Source organism: Mauremys mutica, chromosome 1 (assembly GCF_020497125.1).
Source record: "Mauremys mutica isolate MM-2020 ecotype Southern chromosome 1, ASM2049712v1, whole genome shotgun sequence".
NCBI classification, from domain to species: Eukaryota; Metazoa; Chordata; order Testudines; family Geoemydidae; genus Mauremys; species Mauremys mutica.
In genome coordinates this window covers 198505322-198525826 of record NC_059072.1, presented here as the reverse complement: position 1 = coordinate 198525826, position 20505 = coordinate 198505322, and the positions used below count along the sequence as shown (strand labels likewise).

General features: G+C 44.3%; 1 protein-coding gene across 1 annotated transcript; it reads right to left on the bottom strand.

The window, feature by feature from the left end:
• Positions 1 to 1054: 1054 nt before the first annotated feature.
• On the bottom strand, positions 1055 to 13985 carry LOC123362049 (melanocortin 2 receptor accessory protein). The gene is made up of 3 exons (XM_045002325.1): positions 13677 to 13985; positions 11127 to 11226; positions 1055 to 1792 (listed from the first exon to the last, which is right to left on the bottom strand). Exons 1-3 carry the CDS (start codon positions 13780 to 13782, stop codon positions 1627 to 1629), a joined length of 372 nt encoding a protein of 123 aa, XP_044858260.1. The 5' UTR covers positions 13783 to 13985; the 3' UTR covers positions 1055 to 1626.
• Between the last annotated feature and the right edge of the window lie 6520 nt (positions 13986 to 20505).

The following is a 20505-nucleotide window of genomic DNA, read 5'->3' as shown; positions in this document are numbered from 1 at the left end:
TTGTTGCGCTGATGATAAAACAGTCAGAAGTAAAAGACTGCGAAGTTTTCATCCGACTTTAACACCAGTGTAGCAATCAAGTAATGGCAGAGTTTCAGTGTTAACATTTTCCTCCTGGTCATTACTTTGGTATTAAAACAGACTAGAAATTGGTTTATACAATCTTTCAGAAGGCAAACCTGTGGCTACTGGGTCATAATTAGTGTCACTTGCCAGCTTTATTTACAAATACACTTCAGTTTGTGGTAAGAAATGCTGCTTTTGACCATTTGCTAAACTAAGCAGGTAAACTTTTTTTAAAGTAACCGGAAATTTTTAAATACTAAACAAAGTAAATAAAACACATTCTGTTATACTTTAAAAAAATAGCTGAATTTGAAGCGGGTGGAGCCAGGTGCAATTCTCTGCTCTGCAGTCACAAGGCTTTTAAATTTGACATTGCTCTAAAATTGTCCTTCTCAGCAAAGTGGCCAGAAGAAAATGCCATATGCTAAGATGAGGTTGGCAATGAGAAGATGAGCTGAGGACAGGTGCCTGAGGAAATAAAATTGATGACTATGGTCATGATAGAGCTCATAAGGAATAGGTATTGCAGGAAAAATATTTAAATCTAAGCTGTCCAATACAATCAAAGGGTTCTCTTCAAATTAATAAAACCTTTGATCCTGCAAAGATTTACACATCTTATCTTCATGCACATGAACAGCTCAGCTGAAGATGATATCTAGTGCATAAAGGCAAGCTCAATTCATAACAGTTTGCAGGATTGGAATCTACTTTGGTATTCTACACCAGTGGTTCTCAACCAGGGGTATGCGAACCCCAGGCAGAAGTCTTCCAGGGGTACATCAACTCATCTAAACATTTGCCTCATTTTACAGCAGGCTACATGAAAAGCACTAACTTTTCTAGCTGACTAGCTGAAGTCAGTACAAACTGAAATTTCATACAGACAATGACTTGTTTACACTTGTTCACAATATTTATATTCCAATCAATGTATTTTATATGGTAAAAATGAGAAAGTAAGCAATTTTTCGGTAATAGTGGGCTGTGACACTTTTGTATATTTGTCTGATTTTGTAAGCAAGTAGTTTTTAAGTGAGGTAAAACTTGGGGTACACAAGACAAATCAGACTCCTGAAAGGGGTACAGTAGTCTGGAAAGATTGAGAACCACTTCTATCTACCTCTACTTGCAGGAACAGCCCCTGCTCACAGCCACACTGGAGTAAATCAGAGTAATATACTTGACAGCAGAAGCGTTGCTTCAGATTTATAACCAGAATGTGAGAGCAGAATGTGTCCCTGATTATTTTTTTTAAGTTGTTCTTACATCTAGTACATTAGTAAATTGACAATGGTCAACATTTGCAAGATCTGGGATTATTCAACACCTCTAATAAACAGCAAATCTAGCTAGGTGCCTAAATCGCTTGAGAAGCCTAAATCATTAGGCATCTAGGTTTAAGTATTTTGAATTTTAGTCTTAGTTTTTAAAATTATTTTTGTTCTCGTTTTCAGGGGTAATTTTATAAAGCTCCTAACAGGTATCAAGGGTATTCTTGTATCTTCCCACTGTCATAATCACTGATTGGTTTTTAAGGAATCCGTCTCCAGTTCTCACTCAAGCTGAGATACTTCCATGAATGCCAGTTTCATCTGAAAGAGAATTACGTGGTTCAGTAGCGATCAAGACTGAGTCCGGACTGCTGAGATCATCACAATGCAGCCGCTCAACATTGGAGCTACTTCCTTCCAGATGTTCTATCCGGTTACCTGCAAGCACTTGTCTGTAATGTGTTGAAAGAAAAAAAAATGTGTAGTTAGAGACATGCTGCAGATCTCATATAAATATAATTAGCGTTTATAAACATTATACATTATTATATTCTAACACAAAAGGTATTGCATCCAACATGAGAACTCTGTTTTGGACCTCATTATGATAGATAAAGATGAATTAATGACTGGACTGGAAGTTAGTTGGTTGTCTAGGCACTAGCGATCATGACCTGATTACATTCAATATGGGTGCACAGAGGACAGTCCCAACCACTAATATATGCTCTTGGTGCTTCAAAAGGGCTAATTTCCCAAAATGGAGGAAAATTATGAGCAAAATTGATTGAGAGGAAAATTTTAGACAGTAAGTTCTTTAAGAAGAGTTTATTAGATGACCAAAAGCCATGATTCCACAATCAAGAGGACGACTTTGGCTAAAAGCTCCTCCGAATTCAGTGGCAAAGCAAAGGCAGCAGTAAGAAATAAAAAAAGAACATATAACAAATGTAAAAAGGGAAAATTGATATCAATCAATGTAAGTTAGAAGTTATGAAGTGTAAAAAAACAATAAGAAGTTAAAGACAGCAGGGAAAAATCCATGGCTCAGCTGTTAAAAACAAAAGAAATTTGAGCAATGGCATAGGCCCATTACTAGGTAAATATAGTGCAAATGTTAATGATGATGCAGAAAAGGCAGACGTTTTCAATAAATATTTCTGTTCTGTATTTGGAAAGAAGCAGGATGATGTATTCATATCACATGAGGTTGATGAAGTATTTTCTAATCCATTAGTAACTAAGGAGGATGTTAAACAACATCTAGTAGGGATAAACATTTTGAAATCAGCAGTCCTAGATAACTTGCACCCAAGAGTCCTAAAAGAGTTGGCTGAAGAGAACTACGGTTTGCTGATGTTAAATAAATCTTAGAATATTGGGGAAATTCCGGAAAACTGGAAGAGTGCTAATCTGCCAATAATCAAAAAGGAACACACTTGATTTCATGAGATGATAAATTTGGTTGATAAAGATAACTGTGCAGATGTAATATACTTTGATTTGTTGCCACTCAACATTTTGATTAAAAAATTAGCATTAGACAATAACAATAAAGCACACATTAAATGGATTAAAATCTGGCTAATTGCTAGATCTCAAAAAGTAGTTGTCAATGGAGAATCCTCAAGGAATGGGGGTGTTTCTACTGGGGTTCCACAGAGAAAGGTACAGGGCCTGCTATTAAACATTTTCATCAATGATCTGGAAGTAAATATCAAACCACTGCTGGTAAAATCTATGGATGACACAAAGAGTGGAGGAATGGTAAATCATGAGGATAGGGCAGTCATACAGTGAAATCTGCTTATTTAGTAAAGTGGGTCCATTCAAACAAAATGCTTTTATAATACAACTAAATGCAAAGCTATACACCTTAGGAACAAAGAATGCAGACTACACTTACAGAATGGGAGACTAAAGCAGTGCCTCTGAAAAGGGTTTAGGGGTCATAGTGGGAATGTAACAACACGAGCTCCCATTGTGATGCTGTGGCAAAAAGGACTAAGGTGATCCTTCGGTGCATAAATGGGAGTAGTGAATAGGAGAGAGAGAGAGTGTGTGTGTGTAGATGGATTTTACCTCTTTATATGGCATTGGCAAGACTGATACTGGAATAGTGCATACAGTTCCAGTATCCACATTTTAAAAGAATGTTGAAAAATTGGAAAGGGTGCAAAAAAGAGAGAAAAAATTATTCAAGTGCTGGAAAAAATGCTTTGCAGTGAGATACTTAAAGAATATCAGCTCCATCTGCTTATCAACAAGAAGATTGAAAGGGGACTTAATTACAGTGTATAAATACCTTTACAGGGAGAAAATACCAGCTACTAAAGGACATTTTAATCTAGCAGAGAAAGGCATAGCAAGAAGTGGGCTGGAAGCTGAAGCCAGACAAATTCAATTTAGAAATGAATTCTTAACGGTGAGAGTGATCACCCGTTGGAACAAACTACCAAGGGAAGTGATAGATTTTCCTTCTTTTGATGTCTTCAAATCAAGACTAATGCCTTTCCGGAAGATATACTTTGAGCCAAATACTAATTATGCTTTAGTCAAACAAATCTTATTGGACTCAGTACAGGGATAGCTGGATGAGATGTAATGGCTATGGCTGCGAGTTTGTCACCTCTGCAGTGGCCACTGAGGCTGGTCTGGGCAGGTCAGGCAACCCCTTGGCCAGCTGCATCAGCCGCTGCTGGGGAAGTTTCAGGCCATCCCCTTGTAACCCCCAAAGAGATTACATAGATTCCTGGAGCTCTGTCTGCTGGCAGCTCAGGGAGGAGGAGCCAAGGCAAACTCAGAGTCTGCCCAGCAACCAATAGGGAGTGGAGATGCCCCTCCCAGGGAGTTGAGGAGGGAGAGAAGCCATTTTTGAGAAGAGGCTAGAGCCAGCCAGGGTAAAGGCCAAACTGGCTGTGTGGGGAGCTGGTGAGTCCCAGGCCTGCAAGCAGGGTTCCCCCTGAGAACTGGCCTCTAGGGACCTGACACCAGATTCCCCAACTGGGTTTTTCTTCCTCACGGATGATTCCCAATTGTTACGTTTGCTGAAAAATTTCCCCAGCCAGGCTGGGTTCGCCTCCAGCTCCCCTGGTGAGACCAGTCCCCACATGGTCAGCGCTGCTAGTCCAGGGCTGATTCCTGCCTGAGGAGGATCCCTGCCAGCGGACAGCAGCCCCTGGAATCGTCCAGCGTCATCCTCAACCCTGAAGATCGTTTGTGGAGTTCGTGAGGGCCTTGTCTTTAGTTAGTTAGTCAGGGAATTTGTTTTGGGGACCCTCTACTCCCTGAACTGTGTCCTCAAGCCAGGGAGTGAGGGTTTGAGGATTTTATAATTTACCGCTTATTACACCTGTGGAGGGATTCACCACCTTCTCCCACTTGTGGGTCTTTTGGGCTGTACTGAACCCAGTCAGCCACACTGCTACACCTCTGCAGAGAATTGTATAGGTCATCAAGGGCCCCAGCAAAGTACGCGTACCAACAGGACACTAGTTTTGCATTTGTTACATCCAGACACGGGTATTTTAAGTGTGGGCACCGGTGACCCTAAAAATAGTGTTTCCCCTGTTATGTTGTATTTGTTGCCTGTTTAATATAATTGTTGTGTTGAATATATTTTTATGTGTTGTGTTATTTCTTGGAAGTCTCCAACTATCTGGCAAATAAGTGGGGATTCCTCTGTAGTTAGAATTTTCCGCCCAAGCTGCCCTGGTGACTCTGCCAGGAAGGAGCGAGGGGGGTGGAAGCACCGCCAACTAATTTCATAACCAAAAAAGATTCACCCTACTGAGTGGGTGGCAGGATCCAAAAGAACCCAGACCTGTCCATCAGAACCTGTAAGTAGATTGCCAGTAAAGGAGGTAATCAGGTGGAGAGGGGCGCTACACCCTTCCTTCCCCCCAGCAGCAGCAGGAGTTTGGGTGTGGTGGGGGCTGGGGGTTGGGGTGTAGGTGGTGGTGAAGGTGCTGGGTGGCACCTCGGGGGGGCTCCCTGGAAGTGGCAACATGTCCCTCCCTCAGCTCCTAACAGATGGCTCCACACATTGCCTCCATCCACAGGTGCCTCCCCTGCACCTTCCATTGGTTGCAGTTCCCAGCCAATGGGAGCTGCAGAGCCGGGGCTCGGGGTGGAGGCAGTGCACGGAGCCCTCTGGCTGTACCTCTGCCTAGGGGGAAGCTGCGAGGAGCCAGGTAGGGAGCCTGCCAGTCCTGCCAAAAAAAACCCCAGCAACAGTGGGGGTCCTGGGCCGCACACCGCCTCCTCCCCCAGAGCACCTGCGGCACCCCCCGCTGCTCCCCCTAGAGCACCTATGGTGCCCCCAAGCTGCTCCCCACAGAGCACCGGGCCACCCCAATATTTGATCAGGGGTATATAGTACAAGTCATAGACTGGTCATGGGCCATGATTTTTGTTTACTGCCTGTGACCTGTTCATGACTTTTACTAAAAATACCTGTGACTAAAACATAGCCTTAGTAATGGCCTGTAATATACAAGATGTCAGACTAGATTATCTAATAGTCCCTTCTGGCCACAAACTCTATGAAACCCTGGGTAGTATGTGATTTCAGTGTTACTGGATATATTATGCATAATTCCACAGAAACATTTTTCTCAGCCTGCCATCCCTGTGAAAAAATAAAACAGAATAAATTAAGGAAAGGGATCCGGATTCAGAGTATGTTTCTACCCAGAAGAATATTCATATTTCAGTTACCATTGCTGTCTTGTTCTGAAGGATGGGGAGGAAAGGACTGAAAATATTAGAAACCAAGTATCATATCCTTATTAGGCCTCGAAACGTAGTACACTTCCCTAGGAAGTCCAAACCCTTCCTTTCTACCCTCTATACCTTGTTGCAAAGTCCAAAGCACCGATTACAACACTAATAAGTTTTAACAATATCTTGAAATGCCAGGGAAGGAAAATGCATTGGTTTAGAGCAAGAAGGGGAAGCGAGAGCTGTATTTTTATCTTGATAGATTTTGGGGGAAACCTTTATATTATTACTGACAAAAGTTTTCACAAGTCTTTGCAGGCTGTGATCCTGAAACTGACAACCAAGGGCCTGCTGCTGCATCTGCTGAGTCCAACTGAAGTCAGACTGCACATGTGCTGGCAATTGCAGCCAGGGACAGCTCTACCATTTTTGCTGCCCCAAGCAAAAAAAAACGAAAAAAAGCTGCTTGGACTGTGCCGCCCCAAGAACGGATGGAATGCCGACCCTTAGCTTGTGCCACCCCAGGCACGTGCTTCCTCCACTGGTGCCTGGAACCGACCCTGATTGCAGTATCAGGACCTTAATATTTAAAAACAGTGAAATTGTTCATGACACGTTAGTAATAAAATCAAAGATGTTTTGTGATTAATATTAATGGATAGCACCTTCTGATGTTCCCCAGTACTATTTTCCTACTACACAATTCCCTTTCAGGACTGCACCACTCTTTAAAAATACTGTTATTGCAGGTGGCACGGTCTTACAAGACTATTTTCCTTAGTGTGCAAGTAAACGTTTGGTCTTGGGAAGACACGCTGTGTTGCTGTTAACTTTTGTTCTGGTTAGAAGGAGCTGTGCAAGTAACACAAGAATTTCCTTGAGGCAGGGTTGCCCCCTGGGAACTTGACTTTGGTGTTGGACTGAGATTCCTGAAAGAAGGGATTGCCCTGAAAACTGTCTGACCACCTCTGTTCCAGGATTGATGTATATGTGCAAATAAAACCAGTGACTCTTAACACATACTGAGGTGCCATATCACTGATTTCATCTCCACGGGGAAACCAGCCTGCAAGGCTCTGGATATCTGCTATTGCTCACAGAGAGAGAACATTTCTGTATTAATTAGAAGCTTTAGGCCCTGATCTTGCAACTGCCTGCCTGCAGGCAAACCCTACACCTATGTGGAGATATCTGCTGACTTCAGTGGAGCCCCACTCAGGTAAAGGGGTGTGCCACACCCATCCAATTGCTGGACTTGGGCCCTAAAGAATGTTTTCTGCTACCTTTTCCCCTGGCTAGTGGCTGTTTTTTTAACCTTACCCTAACGGTCTAGCAGTGGCAGCAGGAGGATCTTTGTCCTTATTGTTACCAACTCTTGTGATAGTTGGAAAGAACTGGAGCATATGGTGAACCAGCATGAAAACAGGCAGGACGTAAATCAAAAAAGGGCAGGTGTGTTGGGCTGGATAGCCTCTCCTGTTCCTAAAATTTCATACGGTATGTTCTAACATATAGAAAAACAATACGCAAGGTGAACTTCAAACTCTAAATAAACACTCAGTCATCCAGTGTTCCTTTCAATTATTGACGCCTATGGTTTGTATAACATGCCCCTAAGGTTTAATTGGTTACCATAGCACTTTCAAAGGGTTACATCGGAAATGCCAGTTACACTAGAGATTAATATGGCAATATTGTAATACTGCACAATACATGTCCTATGTGTTCTTTCTCAATGGCACAGTATAAAAGCTCTTTTCTGTGTAAGTCTTGCAAGTACTCTGTTTATAATGAGGAATCTCTCTTTCCTGGGAGAATATTACTTGTATACAATTTCTCCTGCCAGTTCTTTAGGCACAGTAAATTAAAGGGAATTTGCCTCTGTAACCATATAATTTTATGTTGGTTGTGTTTCTTGTATTATTTATGTCTTATTTGAAAATTAGTTTGCCTCTTGCTTTGCGGTTTCTTTGAGAAAGCTGCCTTTGTGTATTGTTGTTACCTTTTGTTAATGTCCCAAAGGCCTTAGGGTGCTGATATATTAGACTGTATTATTACTCCCTTTTACTATGTTATACTATTGTTTGTCTCTGCTTGTTTGTGACCTAATCTTGAACCTCTCTCTGCCTAATTGCTGGGCTGAATTTTTTGCCTCCTGATCAGCTTATGAAAAGCAGTGGGCACAGCCTTCCAAATTCATCCATGTTTGCACAAAGTTGTTTGCTCAAGGAAACCAGCAGCAAGCAAAGCAAACTAAATGTGGACTGCATCAAACAAAAATCTTACTTAGGGCAAAGTTTAAAATCTCCAGTAATGTTAGGTCTATGAACCCACTAAACAAATCAGTGCTGTGTGTCAATGGGCACTGCTTTCTTTTAGTCACAGAGGTTAGAGGTGGAAATGAATGGCTTCACCTTAGTCCACCTACTTTTCCTGGAGAGTTGTCCCCTACTGTGTCAAGTCTAGCTTTACATGACTCAAATGATGAACTGCATAATGCTACCATGAGTCAATTTGTGATCTCTCTCAGTGTATCCTGGTATGTCACACAGACTCATGAGACTGAGGAAGCTGTTATGTTCTGCTGTGTCACTAGCTCAGAACCTGACTCTACCTCTCTTACACCGAGTAGTACCCTGTTCTGCAAGTAGTCCCTCTGAAATGGGACATCTCATACATAAGGAATTACTCAAAGTGAGTACTGGTGATAAAATCAGGGCTTTGAGCATTAGAGGTTACTAATGAGTTGATTTAGTGTTTAGTTTTCTACACTCTTTTGCAAGAAAACCCAATTTGAAATGCAGCCTTTCACTTCCAGGCTGACCAGGACTGTGAATACTACAGAGGCAACATACTCAGCTCCAGTTATAAGAACATAAGAACAGCCGTTCTGGGTCAGACCAAAGGTCCATCTAGCCCAGTATCCTGTCTTCCAACAGTGGCCAATGCCAGGTTCCCCAGAGGGAATGAACAGAAGAGGCAATCATTGAATGATCCATCCCCGGTCACCCATTCCCAGCTTCTGGGAAACAAAGGTTATGGTGGGCAAGTGCTTCAAATAATTTCACAGCAACCACTCCAGCTGATTACGGACCATCTTTGACTGCCTCAAGAGGGAGTCCTTTCCAGGCCTGCTCAGTGTGTAGGATAGTAGCTGAGATGTAGGTTGTGAAGTTGGGGAGGGAGATTTACATCTGTACTAGGTCATGTGGAAGACATCTTCCCCAAAACAAAAGAAATTGGTCCAGAATTTAAGCCACTGTGAATTAACAGAGCTCCATGGATTTCAGTACAGCTGTAGTGATTTAAACCAGCTGAAGATCTGGCCCATTCATATATTTAAAGCCAGAAGGAAGACTACTATAATTATCTAATCTGACCTCCTGCATAACACAGGCCATAAAATTTCACCCATTTTCAAGGATTGAGCCCAATAACTTGCAGGTGAACTAGAACAAGTGGTGAGGAATTTACCGCATCCCTTGGTAAATTGTTCCAGTGATTAATTATCCTCACTTAAAAATATGTGTGCCATTTCCAGTTTGCATGTCTAACTTCAACTTCCAGCTGCTAGATTTTGGTATTGTCTTTGACTGATGCAAGAGGGCTCCTTAATCAAGCAGAAACCTATTCACTATGTATGTGCGTATAAATCATCAAGTCACCTCTTAACCTTCTATTTGATAAATTAAATGGATTGAGTTTCATAAATTTCTCACAGGAAGACATGTTTTCCAGACCTGAAATCATTGCTATAGCTCTTTTCTGAATCTTCTCTAATTTTCCAACATCCTTTTTAAAGTACGCACTCTAAAACTGGCACAATATTCTAGTAGTGGTCTAAGCAATGTTGTATGCAGAGCTAATATCACCTTCATATTCCTACTCAATATTCTCCTGTTTATCCATTCAGTTATCACAAACATTTAACCACAGCATCACACTGTGAACTCATTATAGTTGTTTGTTCATCATGACTCCTAACTCCTTCTTAGATGCTGCTTTTCAGGATATAGTCCTCCATCCTGTACATATGACCTTCATTCTTTGTTTGCGTGACATATGACTTTGCATTTTGCTTTATTAAAATACAAATTATATGATAGCAACAGCTCATCAAGCAATCCAGATGGCTCAGAACAAGTGGCCTATTCTCTTCATTATTTCCCAATCTTTGTCTCATCTGCAAACTTTGTCAATCGTGCTTTTATATTTTCTTCCAGACAATTGATAAAAATATTGAATAACATTGGGCTGAGAACCATAGGCTAGCTAATAAAAAACAACATGTCCTGCTCATGCACTGCTATATATAATTAAGAATGTAGTCATTCCATCATTTCAAGGTGAGTCAGGGTTGTGACAGTTATTGCAACCCATGCAGTATCTTTGGGGACCATCGGATTAAATTTATGAATGGTTTAGTATGATAGTGTTCTGCTCTATGGTGGAGGGTTACCACGGGTTAAATGGAATCACGGTCTTCCTTCTGATTCAGCAGACAGGACCTTAGGTTCTAAGCAGACCTCAAACCTTGCCGAAGGGTTGGAAGGGATGTTGGCCTACTAGACTCACCATGAGGAAGGTGGGTGATTTCTGGTATGTTTATGCATGTATATAGTAGGTGTATGTAGGAACTTGTGTTGTTTTTTATATGTGTTGTGTTGTCTCTGTAGTGGTTCTGCCATGTGAATAAATGTACTTTGCTTTGGAAGAGCTGTATGATACTTGTAACTGCTGGTACATACTGGGCATTGTTCTCGGAAAGAAAGCACAGACCAGTGCTGGCATTTAGATACTCTGTGGTATCCTCAGCAAGTCAGTCTATGTCAGGGAACTGAACAGTCTTTACATCCCAGTCTGAAGGAAGTGGGACAAAGGTCCCTGCTCAGAGACAAGTGACAGCTGGAAACCTTAGACCTGATTGAGCACCCCTGGAGTGGACCACGGAAGTGGGATACAAGTGCAGTTACCCTGAAACTGTGAAAAGTGTTACATGCTGATTATAACGTGAATTAAACGTATCCGTTTGTACCTCATCCGCAGGATAACAGCCTTACTTACTTGACTGATGTTGACCCAGATCGGGACATGTACAGCAATATAAGGAACAGAAACACCACAAATGCAGCAAGCCCAACCCAAAAGGCTATGACAATTGAATCTGGTAAAAAAGAAAAGAGAAGCATACAGCATCAATGATACAGTATCAAATAAAAAATGTGCAGATAAAATTGATGATCTCAAAACATTTTATACCATTTAATTAATTAAACTTCACACCACCACTGAATGGTATTATTCGCTCTATTCAACATGGATGAATACGTGCTTCTACTGAAAACACCTGGAATGTATCAGCAATTAGAGCCATTAATTAATTGACATGGGGTACCCATTTTATTAACAAGTTAGCAGCTGTCACAGATCAAGGCAACTTCATCAGTGGTCCAGCAAGGGCATCCACTCTCAGGCTTCCAGCTCCCAAGCTGTTGCCTCTCTCCAGTGGAGACATGCATCCCTGCCTTCACTGTGTTATTCCCAGTGCAGAGTTGCTCACACACACTTGTTTTCTTTCTCTTTATAGATGTAATTGCTACACTTATAAGTTACCCCACAGCACTTCCTATGCAAGCCTACTTTATTCTTAAGGTAAAAAGCATTTCAGAGAAAACATAGAGAAAACAATAAAAGACCCTACACACATGCTAATATGTTTACCACAGTTCACTCTAACAGGGATTCTGGCAGGAGCACTCCTTCAGCTTCTCCACCCAAGGAGATTCTTTGTGGTTACACGTTCATCACAGCTGCAGCTCAGAACAAGCACCCAGACTTCCAACCCTACCCTAAGGATTGGGGTCCTCTGTGGACCAGTGATCTTGTCCATTTGCTGGATCAGGATGAAATGCCTGAGCCAGTTTAAAATTAGGCTATTTATCCAAAACCTCTTTCTTTGTCTGTTAGCCCTTGGAGAATCCAATTTGAACTGGTCTATGCAAACCTCTCCAGAGGAGTGACTTCAAAGGGCTGATAACAGAGGAAATACATCAGCATCGCCCTCCATACTAGAAAAGGTACAGAGGTTCCACAGTAAACATACACTATTGCATTTTTAATACAATGTACACAAAGGTATTAAATCTAATTCATTAAGGTTTAAATTAATTCAAGAAAGCTTACTTGGGATATAGAAAGATACTGTCAGTCTGTCACAGCAGTTCTCTATCCTGTGCAAGGGTGGTCAGCCCCCAGCAGTCCCTAAGTCTTCAGGAGAGGCTGAAAACTGATGTAAAGCCACCTATGGCCCTGCCCTTCCCTGGTGCACCTAGAATTGCTCTGCTCCACCTGGAGGTTAAGCCCAGATTTTTCAAATTTTACAGTTTCAATATTATCAATTACTTGGCTACAGAGAGTGTTTCTTGTACGGCTGTTATACAAATAAGCAAAAGTCTTTCAAGACTATCATTTATTCTTTGTAGACTAGATCATAGATGACAATGTGAAAAGTTTTTTGAACCTTTAATATTGTACTTGTATATTCCAAAATGTCTTTGGTAACAGTAAGTTAAACAGGAACCAATAATGTAATAATATATTTTTGTCTTTTGTCACTTAACCATAAATTCCACCTGTTCAATACATATTGGTTTTAAATTCATCCCTGGTGAATTTATCCTTTGGCTTCCATAAGATGAAGCTATGCAGTTACACTAGGAATGAATTTGACCTATTATGTTAAGTAATAATTTAAGATTACATTAATGTTTATTACGCTCAACATGGAAATTCTTATTTTCTCCAAGTGGAGTTATTCTAATTGGATGAAATGAGTGACATCTTATTTCTTCATCAACTGAAAATAAATATCAAAGGCTAAAGGAATCTACTTCCATGGCCATACTGTAGATATGATTCATACAAGCACTTGGTCTTAGGTTCGCACAGCACCCAATGGTGCCCATTATAATGCATTATTTTTGTTATGGTAATAAACATCCGTATGATTAGTTAGAGATGAATGTCAGATAAAAGAAATAAGAAACCAAGTGTGTGTGTGTTCAGCTTCTTCTTGTTACTGATTAATCAAAATTTAACTTCTTTCTCTATTAAGATCTAAAAACTTATATACATTTTAATGCAAGCCTGGCATTCCATGAAGAAAACATCTATTACTGACAAAACCACCACCAACAAAAAACTAGATAGAGTAACAAAAGGTTATTTTGTTACTCTATTATGCAAACAGTTAGGAGTACAACAAACTATTGATTAACGTCTCAGAATAGGCTTCCATTTAGTAAATTGTTTTTTTAAAAATCTCTTTCCAATTAGATAGGTTAGTATAAAAATCTTTCTCAAATATATACACTGTACAGTAAATTAAATAATATTGCAGTATTAGTATCAACTGCCATTAGAACCTAATAAGTGTTGTGAGAGTTTGGAAATACAGAGGGTCATCTATACAAATTGCATATGTATAACCCATTATAGTCTATGTTACAAACAGAAACATGATAGTGAAGATATTAAGGGAGATTATTCCACCTATTTTGTTCTTATCTAACTCTTCACATACTAGATCAGAAGCTGTTACTATGCAATACTTACATTTATTAGCCTTCAACTTCCTTTCATCTACAGGAACTGGATCCAAATAGTCCCAGTAATATTCATAAGACCAATAATACTCAGATGAGTTTGTTCTGATAGCCATTTCAGTAGCGCATTTTAATCACCTCAGAACTCCAGTCTAATACTCTTTTATTTTCTACAACACTTCAGTGTCCTCATATAGAGATTGCATAACTGATGCCTGTGTAAATCATTCTGAAAGTCCTCATATCCTGCAACTCAAGGACTACTTAGATACCATTTAGCAGAAATGAAAGTCAGACTATGACATACACTTAATAACAACCTCTGTTGCTGGTGGGCAATTATGTACTAGCTATTTTCCACCCTGCTATGTATTGACATGGATGTCAAGTAAACAGTAATAGAATGGACAAAAGCCAAAATGAGTTATAAACTATTCCCAATGAGTAACTAGCATCAGTGAAGCCCTCAGCATGAAACACATATTCTTGACCCACTGAAAAGAGCTTTCCTAAAAATTAATCATGACTCTATGACAGATATACCCTAGAGCAGGGGTCCCCAACCCCCGGTCCGCGGCCCGGTACCGGTCCGCGGCCTCTTAGAAACCGGGCCGCGAACCGACCCAGTGGAGCTTCCGCAGGCATGCCTGCGGGAGGTCCAGCTGAGCCGCGGGACGAGCGCTCCCTCCGCAGTCGTGCCTGCGGGAGGTCCGCTGCTCCCGGGGCTCAGCTGGAGCTTCCGCTCCACTGGAGCCGGTGGACCTCCCGCAGGCGTGCCCGCGGAAGCTCCAGCTGAGCCCCGGGAGCAGCGGACCTCCCGCAGGCACGACTGCGGATGGTCCGGCAAACAAAACCGGTCCCTGGACCCAAAAAGGTTGGGGACCCCTGCCCTAGAGGGCCTGATCAATTACTCCTTAAATAAAAGACAGTATTGGAACAGCTGGACATTTTGTATCAAATATTTTAAATGATTTGCCTTAACATCAGCCATCCCCAACAAATGATATAAAAATAGGCCCCAGGCAGAATGTAAGTAGAAAGATTCAGTGCTTTCCCTACACAAACACATATGTGCATATGCAAAACATTTTATTAGAAGAGAAATTACTAACATTAACAGGAAGACAGATCCTCCACCAGTTTTCAAATGTATTCCTGAGAACTACACTATACATCATGGTTGTCCCAGTCAGACATGGCTGTTTGTTCAGACTAAGGTCCCAGAAAACTTCATCTCAAAAGACAAATATTTGGTGATAGGAGTTTGATAGATACTAAATGTGCTGTCTGAATAGTGCCAGATTTTTCCTTTTGATATCTGTGTAGCATAGGGTCTCTACGATTCGCTCTAAGACAGACTGCAGAGGAGCATTTGTTGTCAGCCTGAAGTAGGAATCACAAATACAATAGTAGGAGGCAGATTAGTTAAAATTAAATCTGTCCATTTCAAAGTACTACACCTACTTATTTATTTTATGTACTTATATAGTCCCCATCACCACAGTAGTTGAGCACCTCATAATCTTTAATGCATTCATCTTTACAACACACCCTGAGAGGTAGAGAAATAACATTATCTGCATATTGCAGATGGATAAGTGAAGCCCAGATACATAAAGATATTTAGGTTCCTAACTTCAATTGAAATCAATGGGAGTTAGGTGCCTAAATACTTTTGAGGATCTGGGCTAGAGAGACTGAAGGTACATCTACACTACCCGCCGGATCGGCGGGTAGTGATCGATCTATCGGGGATCAATTTATTGCATGTTGTGTAGATGCGATAAATTGATCCCTGATCGCTCTCTCGTCGACTGCTGAACTCCAGCTCGGCGAGAGGCGGAAGCAAAGTCGACGGGGGAGCCGCGGCTATCGACCCCGCACCGTGAGGATGCAAGGTAAGTCAAACTAAGATACGTCGACTTCAGCTACGCTATTCTTGTAGCTGAAGTTACGTATCTTAGGCCTGGTCTACACTGGGAGGGGGTTCGATCTAAGATACGCAACTTCAGCTACGAGAATAGTGTAGCTGAAGTCTACGTATCTTAGATCGACTTACCTCCCGTCCTCACGACGCAGGATCGATGGCCGCGGCTCCCCTGTCAACTCCGCTTCCACCTCTCGCCCTGGTGGAGTTCCGGAGTTGACAGCAGAGTGTTCGGGGATCGATCCCCCCTACTAGTGTAGACCAGGCCTGAGGCCTGCTCTATCCTTGGATCAGCCTAGCTAAGTCGCTCGGGGCTGTGAAAAATTTCATGCCTTGAGCATTGTAGTTTGGTCTACATAAACCCTGATGTAGACAGGAGTAGGCTGATGGAGAAATTCTTCCATTGACCTTGCTACCACATCTTGGAGAGGTGGATTAATTACATTGATGGAAAACCTCCTCCTCTTGATGTAGGAAGGATCTACACTACAGTGCCATAGCTGTGCGCTGTAGCATGGGCATACCCAGTGATGAACTGCCAAAATATTAACAACCGGTTCCCTCCCCCTCACCCCAAGAGGGGGGTCGTGCCCCCCCAACTCCCCCGAGACTCCTGACCCATCCAATCCCGATGTTCCTTGACAGCCCCCCACTTCCCTGTCCCGTGACTGCCCCCTGCCGCCCCATCCAACCCCTCCTCTCATTCCTGATGGACCCCCGGGACCCCTGCCCCATCCAACCACCCCTTCTCTCTGTCCCCTGACTGCCCCTGGAATCCCTACCCTTGATTGCCCCCCACCGCCCCATCCAACCCCTGCTCCTTTCTGACTGCCCCCCCGGGACCCTTGCCCCCATTCAATCCCCCTGTTCCCTGCCCTTTGACCGCCTCGACACTAATCTACCACCTCAACTCCCCTGCCCTCTATCCAACACCTCCTCCCTGCCCCCTTACTGCGCTGCCTGGAGGTGGGGACCAGGCCAGGGCCGCAGGCCAGGGCCGCTCAGCCGGGGCCGGGCTTGAGCGGCTCGGCCGGCCGGGGCTGGGCCCAGGGGCCGGAGCCAGGGCGCCCGGCCGGCTGTGGTTGGGGCCGGGCCTGGGGGCCGGGCCGGAGCTGCACTGCCTGGGGATGGGGTCGGGGTCCAGGCTGGAGCCATGCGGCGCCTGAAGCCCTCTTCGCTCCCCTGCCCCCCCATCCCAGCTCACCTGCGGGAAGCCGCTGCTTCCTTCTCAGCCCTCCCAGGCTTCCCGCGCGAACAGCTGATTTGCGGGAAGCCGGGGAGGGGGGAGGAGAAGCCGGGGGAGTGTTCAGAGGAGGAGGCAGAGGCGGAGTGAGGTGAGCTGGGGCCAGGGGAAGGGCAGGGTGCTGCTGGAGCTTTTGTTTAATTTAAAAGCCCTTTTCGAACCAGTTGTCCCTTGTGGGACAACCAGTTCTAAAAGGGCTTCTAAATTTAACAACCGGTTCCCGCGAACTGGTGGGAACCGGCTCCAGCTCACCACTGGGCATACCCTATGTGTCTAGCTCAGAGTCACACAGGAAGTCTGTGGCAGAGCAAAAATTGAATGCACACCTCCCACAGCCCAGGCCAGAACTCTAACCACTGATCCTTTCTTCCTTCCTGAGACTCTCCCTACCAGTTTTTATGAGTTTACAGTCATAACTGTCCTATCTTTAAGATAGGTTTCAGAGTAGCAGCCGTGTTAGTCTCCGAAGAAGTGAGCTGTAGCTCACGAAAGCTCATGCTGAAATAAATTTTGTTAGTCTCTAAGGTGCCACTAGTACTGCTATCTTTAAGATGTTTTCTCTCTCCTGCCGCTTTGTGAAAGACCCAGGGGAAACTGACTGAGAAGGAGAAGCAGTGAAAGTGACTTTGAACAAAGCTGTATCAAATGCTTGAAGTATGCAAAAAAGAAAAAAAAAACAGTGAATTATTTTCCCGCTAACATTTTTAGTTACAGTAAAGTAGTTCGTACAAGAGAAGGCAAAATCATTTGATTCAGTTTGATTCTTAAGTTGCTTGTTCCTTTTAATTCAGTTTTCTTCTGTCAGGCCTGTTTTTCCCCACCCAATAGTAAGGCTCTTGTCTTGCTCAGGGCCGGCTCCAGGCACCAGCCCAGCAAGCAGCTGCTTGGGGTGGCCAACGGCGAGGGGCAGCACGTCCAAGTCTTCGGCGGCGGGTCCCTCACTCCCTCTCGGAGTGAAGGACCAGCCCCCAAATTGCCGCTGAAGACTGAAGTGGTGGCCATAGAGCTGTAGATCGCGATCACGGCTTTTTTTTTTTTTTTTTTTTTGCTACTTGGGGTGGCAAAAACCCTGGAGCCGGCCCTGGTCCCACTGAGCAGTTAGGAACATACAAAAAAGTGTGCACAGACCATTCTTCAAATAAGTCAGAGGTCACCATTTCTGTGTGCATTCTAGTGCGTGTTAGCTTACACTCTGCTTAGAAGGGAAAACAGAGAAAATAACCTAAAATTTACATTGCACCATCAGCCCCAAAATGCCAGCTTATTTGGAAGAAAAACTTAAACAATGTTTCCCTCCCCCAACCCTCCCAAGTCCCAATGTCACAGCTCCTTCACGGCTCCCTGCTTTCCTCCCATTCTGCTCCTGGACCCACATGAGGTATGGCTACACCCCTTAGGGCTTGTCTACACTGGCAAGTTTTGTCAACAAAAGCTGCCTTTTGGCAACAAAACAGTGATAGCGTACACACTGCAATGGGACTTGTCAAAAAAACCCGCCCAGTTTTGGCGACAAACTTCCACCCCTGCGAGTGACTTTTGCCTTTTCCCTTTATTGTCGACAAACAGCCAGTGTAGGCACCATGCCTTTTTCCCACGATTTTATTGGCCTCCAGAAAGTGTCCCACAATTCCCATGCTTCTGCTATGGTCAGCGGTTTGAACTCCGCTGCCCTGCAGCCAACCCGCCCTTCCCCTTCGCAAGCCCTGGGAATTTTAAATCTCATTTCCTGCTTGCTGGCTTCCCGTGTGAGCTTCCTAGGTGGCTTCCCAGGTAAGCATGGCTGGCTATTGCACCAAACACGCTCCCGCTTGGACCACAGCTGAGCTGTTGGATCTGATCAGTATATGGGGAGAGGAGTCTGTTCAGTCACTGCTACCATTGAACCGTAGGAATCGGGACACATATGGGCAGATTTCTCGAGGCTTGTGCAAAAAGGGCTATGATCGGGACACACAGCAATGAAGAGGGAAGATAAAGGAACCAAGGCAGGCGTACCATAAGGCATGGGAGGCAAACCATCGCTCCTGTGGTGCACCTAAGACCTGCCACTTCTATAAGGAGCTGAATGCTATCCTCGGTGGTAACCCCACCTCCATCACCGATAGCCCCGTGGATACTTCAGAGGCAGCAGAAAGAGGGGGTAACCCGGAGGCTGAAATTCTGGATGAAGAAGTGGAAGTAGAAGAGGATGTGAAGTTCCCAGCGGGGTCACCTGACCTGGTGGAGCAGGGAGCCAGGAACTTTTCTCCACTCCATAAGTGCTCTATGGGAAGCAGGAAGCCAATGAGATGTCGGATAAGTTGCTGTGGCTTGTGTAGGGAATCGAAAAGTAGGAGGCAGGTAGTGTTTTATGTGAGCTGGACATTGCCCTGTGTAGCTAATCTGCATGGCCAGGGTGTCGATGGACATCGAGACCTGCAGGGAATCCTCCAGAGAGAGGCTCTGGAAAGTTTCCAAGAGGTACTTGTTAATCCTCTGCGGCAGATTCCAAGGGATTGCAGCCTTGTTAGTTCCCCCACTGTAGGAAACTGTACCATGCCATTTAGCAGTCACTGGAGCTGGGACCAAAGCGGCACATAATTGAGCTGCATATAGACTGGGGTGAAAGTCGCAAGCATGCAGTAGTTGTGCCCTGGTTTCCCTCCTCACCCGCAGCAGTGAGATGTCAGCAAGCAAGTTGGCCACCTGTGAAAAAGTGTGTGATAATATTAGAATGAATTCCCTGCAAAGCTGCCCTGCAAGCTGTGACCATTTTGTCTGTACGCACAACTGCCTTCCCCACACTCCCGACACTCACCGTGATTGGGGTGCTTGCAGAGCTGTGTGCCTAGAGTCAGTGAGAAAGTGATTGCTATGTTGCAAAAGGCCCTTCTAACTGAAATGTTTCAATCATTTGCTGGACTGTGACAATCCCTCTTCTGTGTATTGCCTGGGAATATTATCCTCGGTAAGGTCTAGCCTGCCACTGAGACACCGCCAGTGAGCTTTCAAACGGCTAAAGGCACAGTCGACTACCATGCAGCACCTGCTCAGCCTGTTGTTAAAACACGCCTTACTGCTGTCCAGGTGTCCTGTGTAAGGTTTCATGAGCCAGGGCTGTAAGGGGTAAGCCAGGTCTCCCAGGAGTACTGTGGGCATTTCCATATCTCCCACTGTGATCTTGTGGTCTGGAAAGAAAGTCCCTGCCTGCAGCTTCCTGCACAGGCCACTGTTCCTGAGCAGACTGGAAGCATGTTCCAGAGGTGATCAGCAGCTGGGAGCAGCAACTTTGGCAGGACAGTCCATGCTGGGCACCCCCTGCAGCCTCCCTGTGCCTCTCACTGCACTGCCTACTGTGTTTCCCACTCCATGCAGCTGATGAAGTGGGTTTTACAGCTTAGGCCCAAATAAATGTGTTAGTGTCTAAGGTGCCCCAAGGGCGCCTCTTGTTTTCACCGCAGAGACTGGCCACTCCCAGCCTGCGCCCGACCAACCCCGCTCACAGGGGGCGCCACCTCACGCTGGGTACAGCAGCTGCAGCGTAGACACGCCACAAGGCAGCCCCGCCCCCACACCTCAGCCGGGAAGGGGCGGGGCTCTTCTCCGTCCCCGCCCTTCTGAGACAGAAAAAGGGGCGGGGCTTTCCCGGCCGCGCTCCTCCTTGTCCCCTCCCTTCGGGGGAGGGCGGGG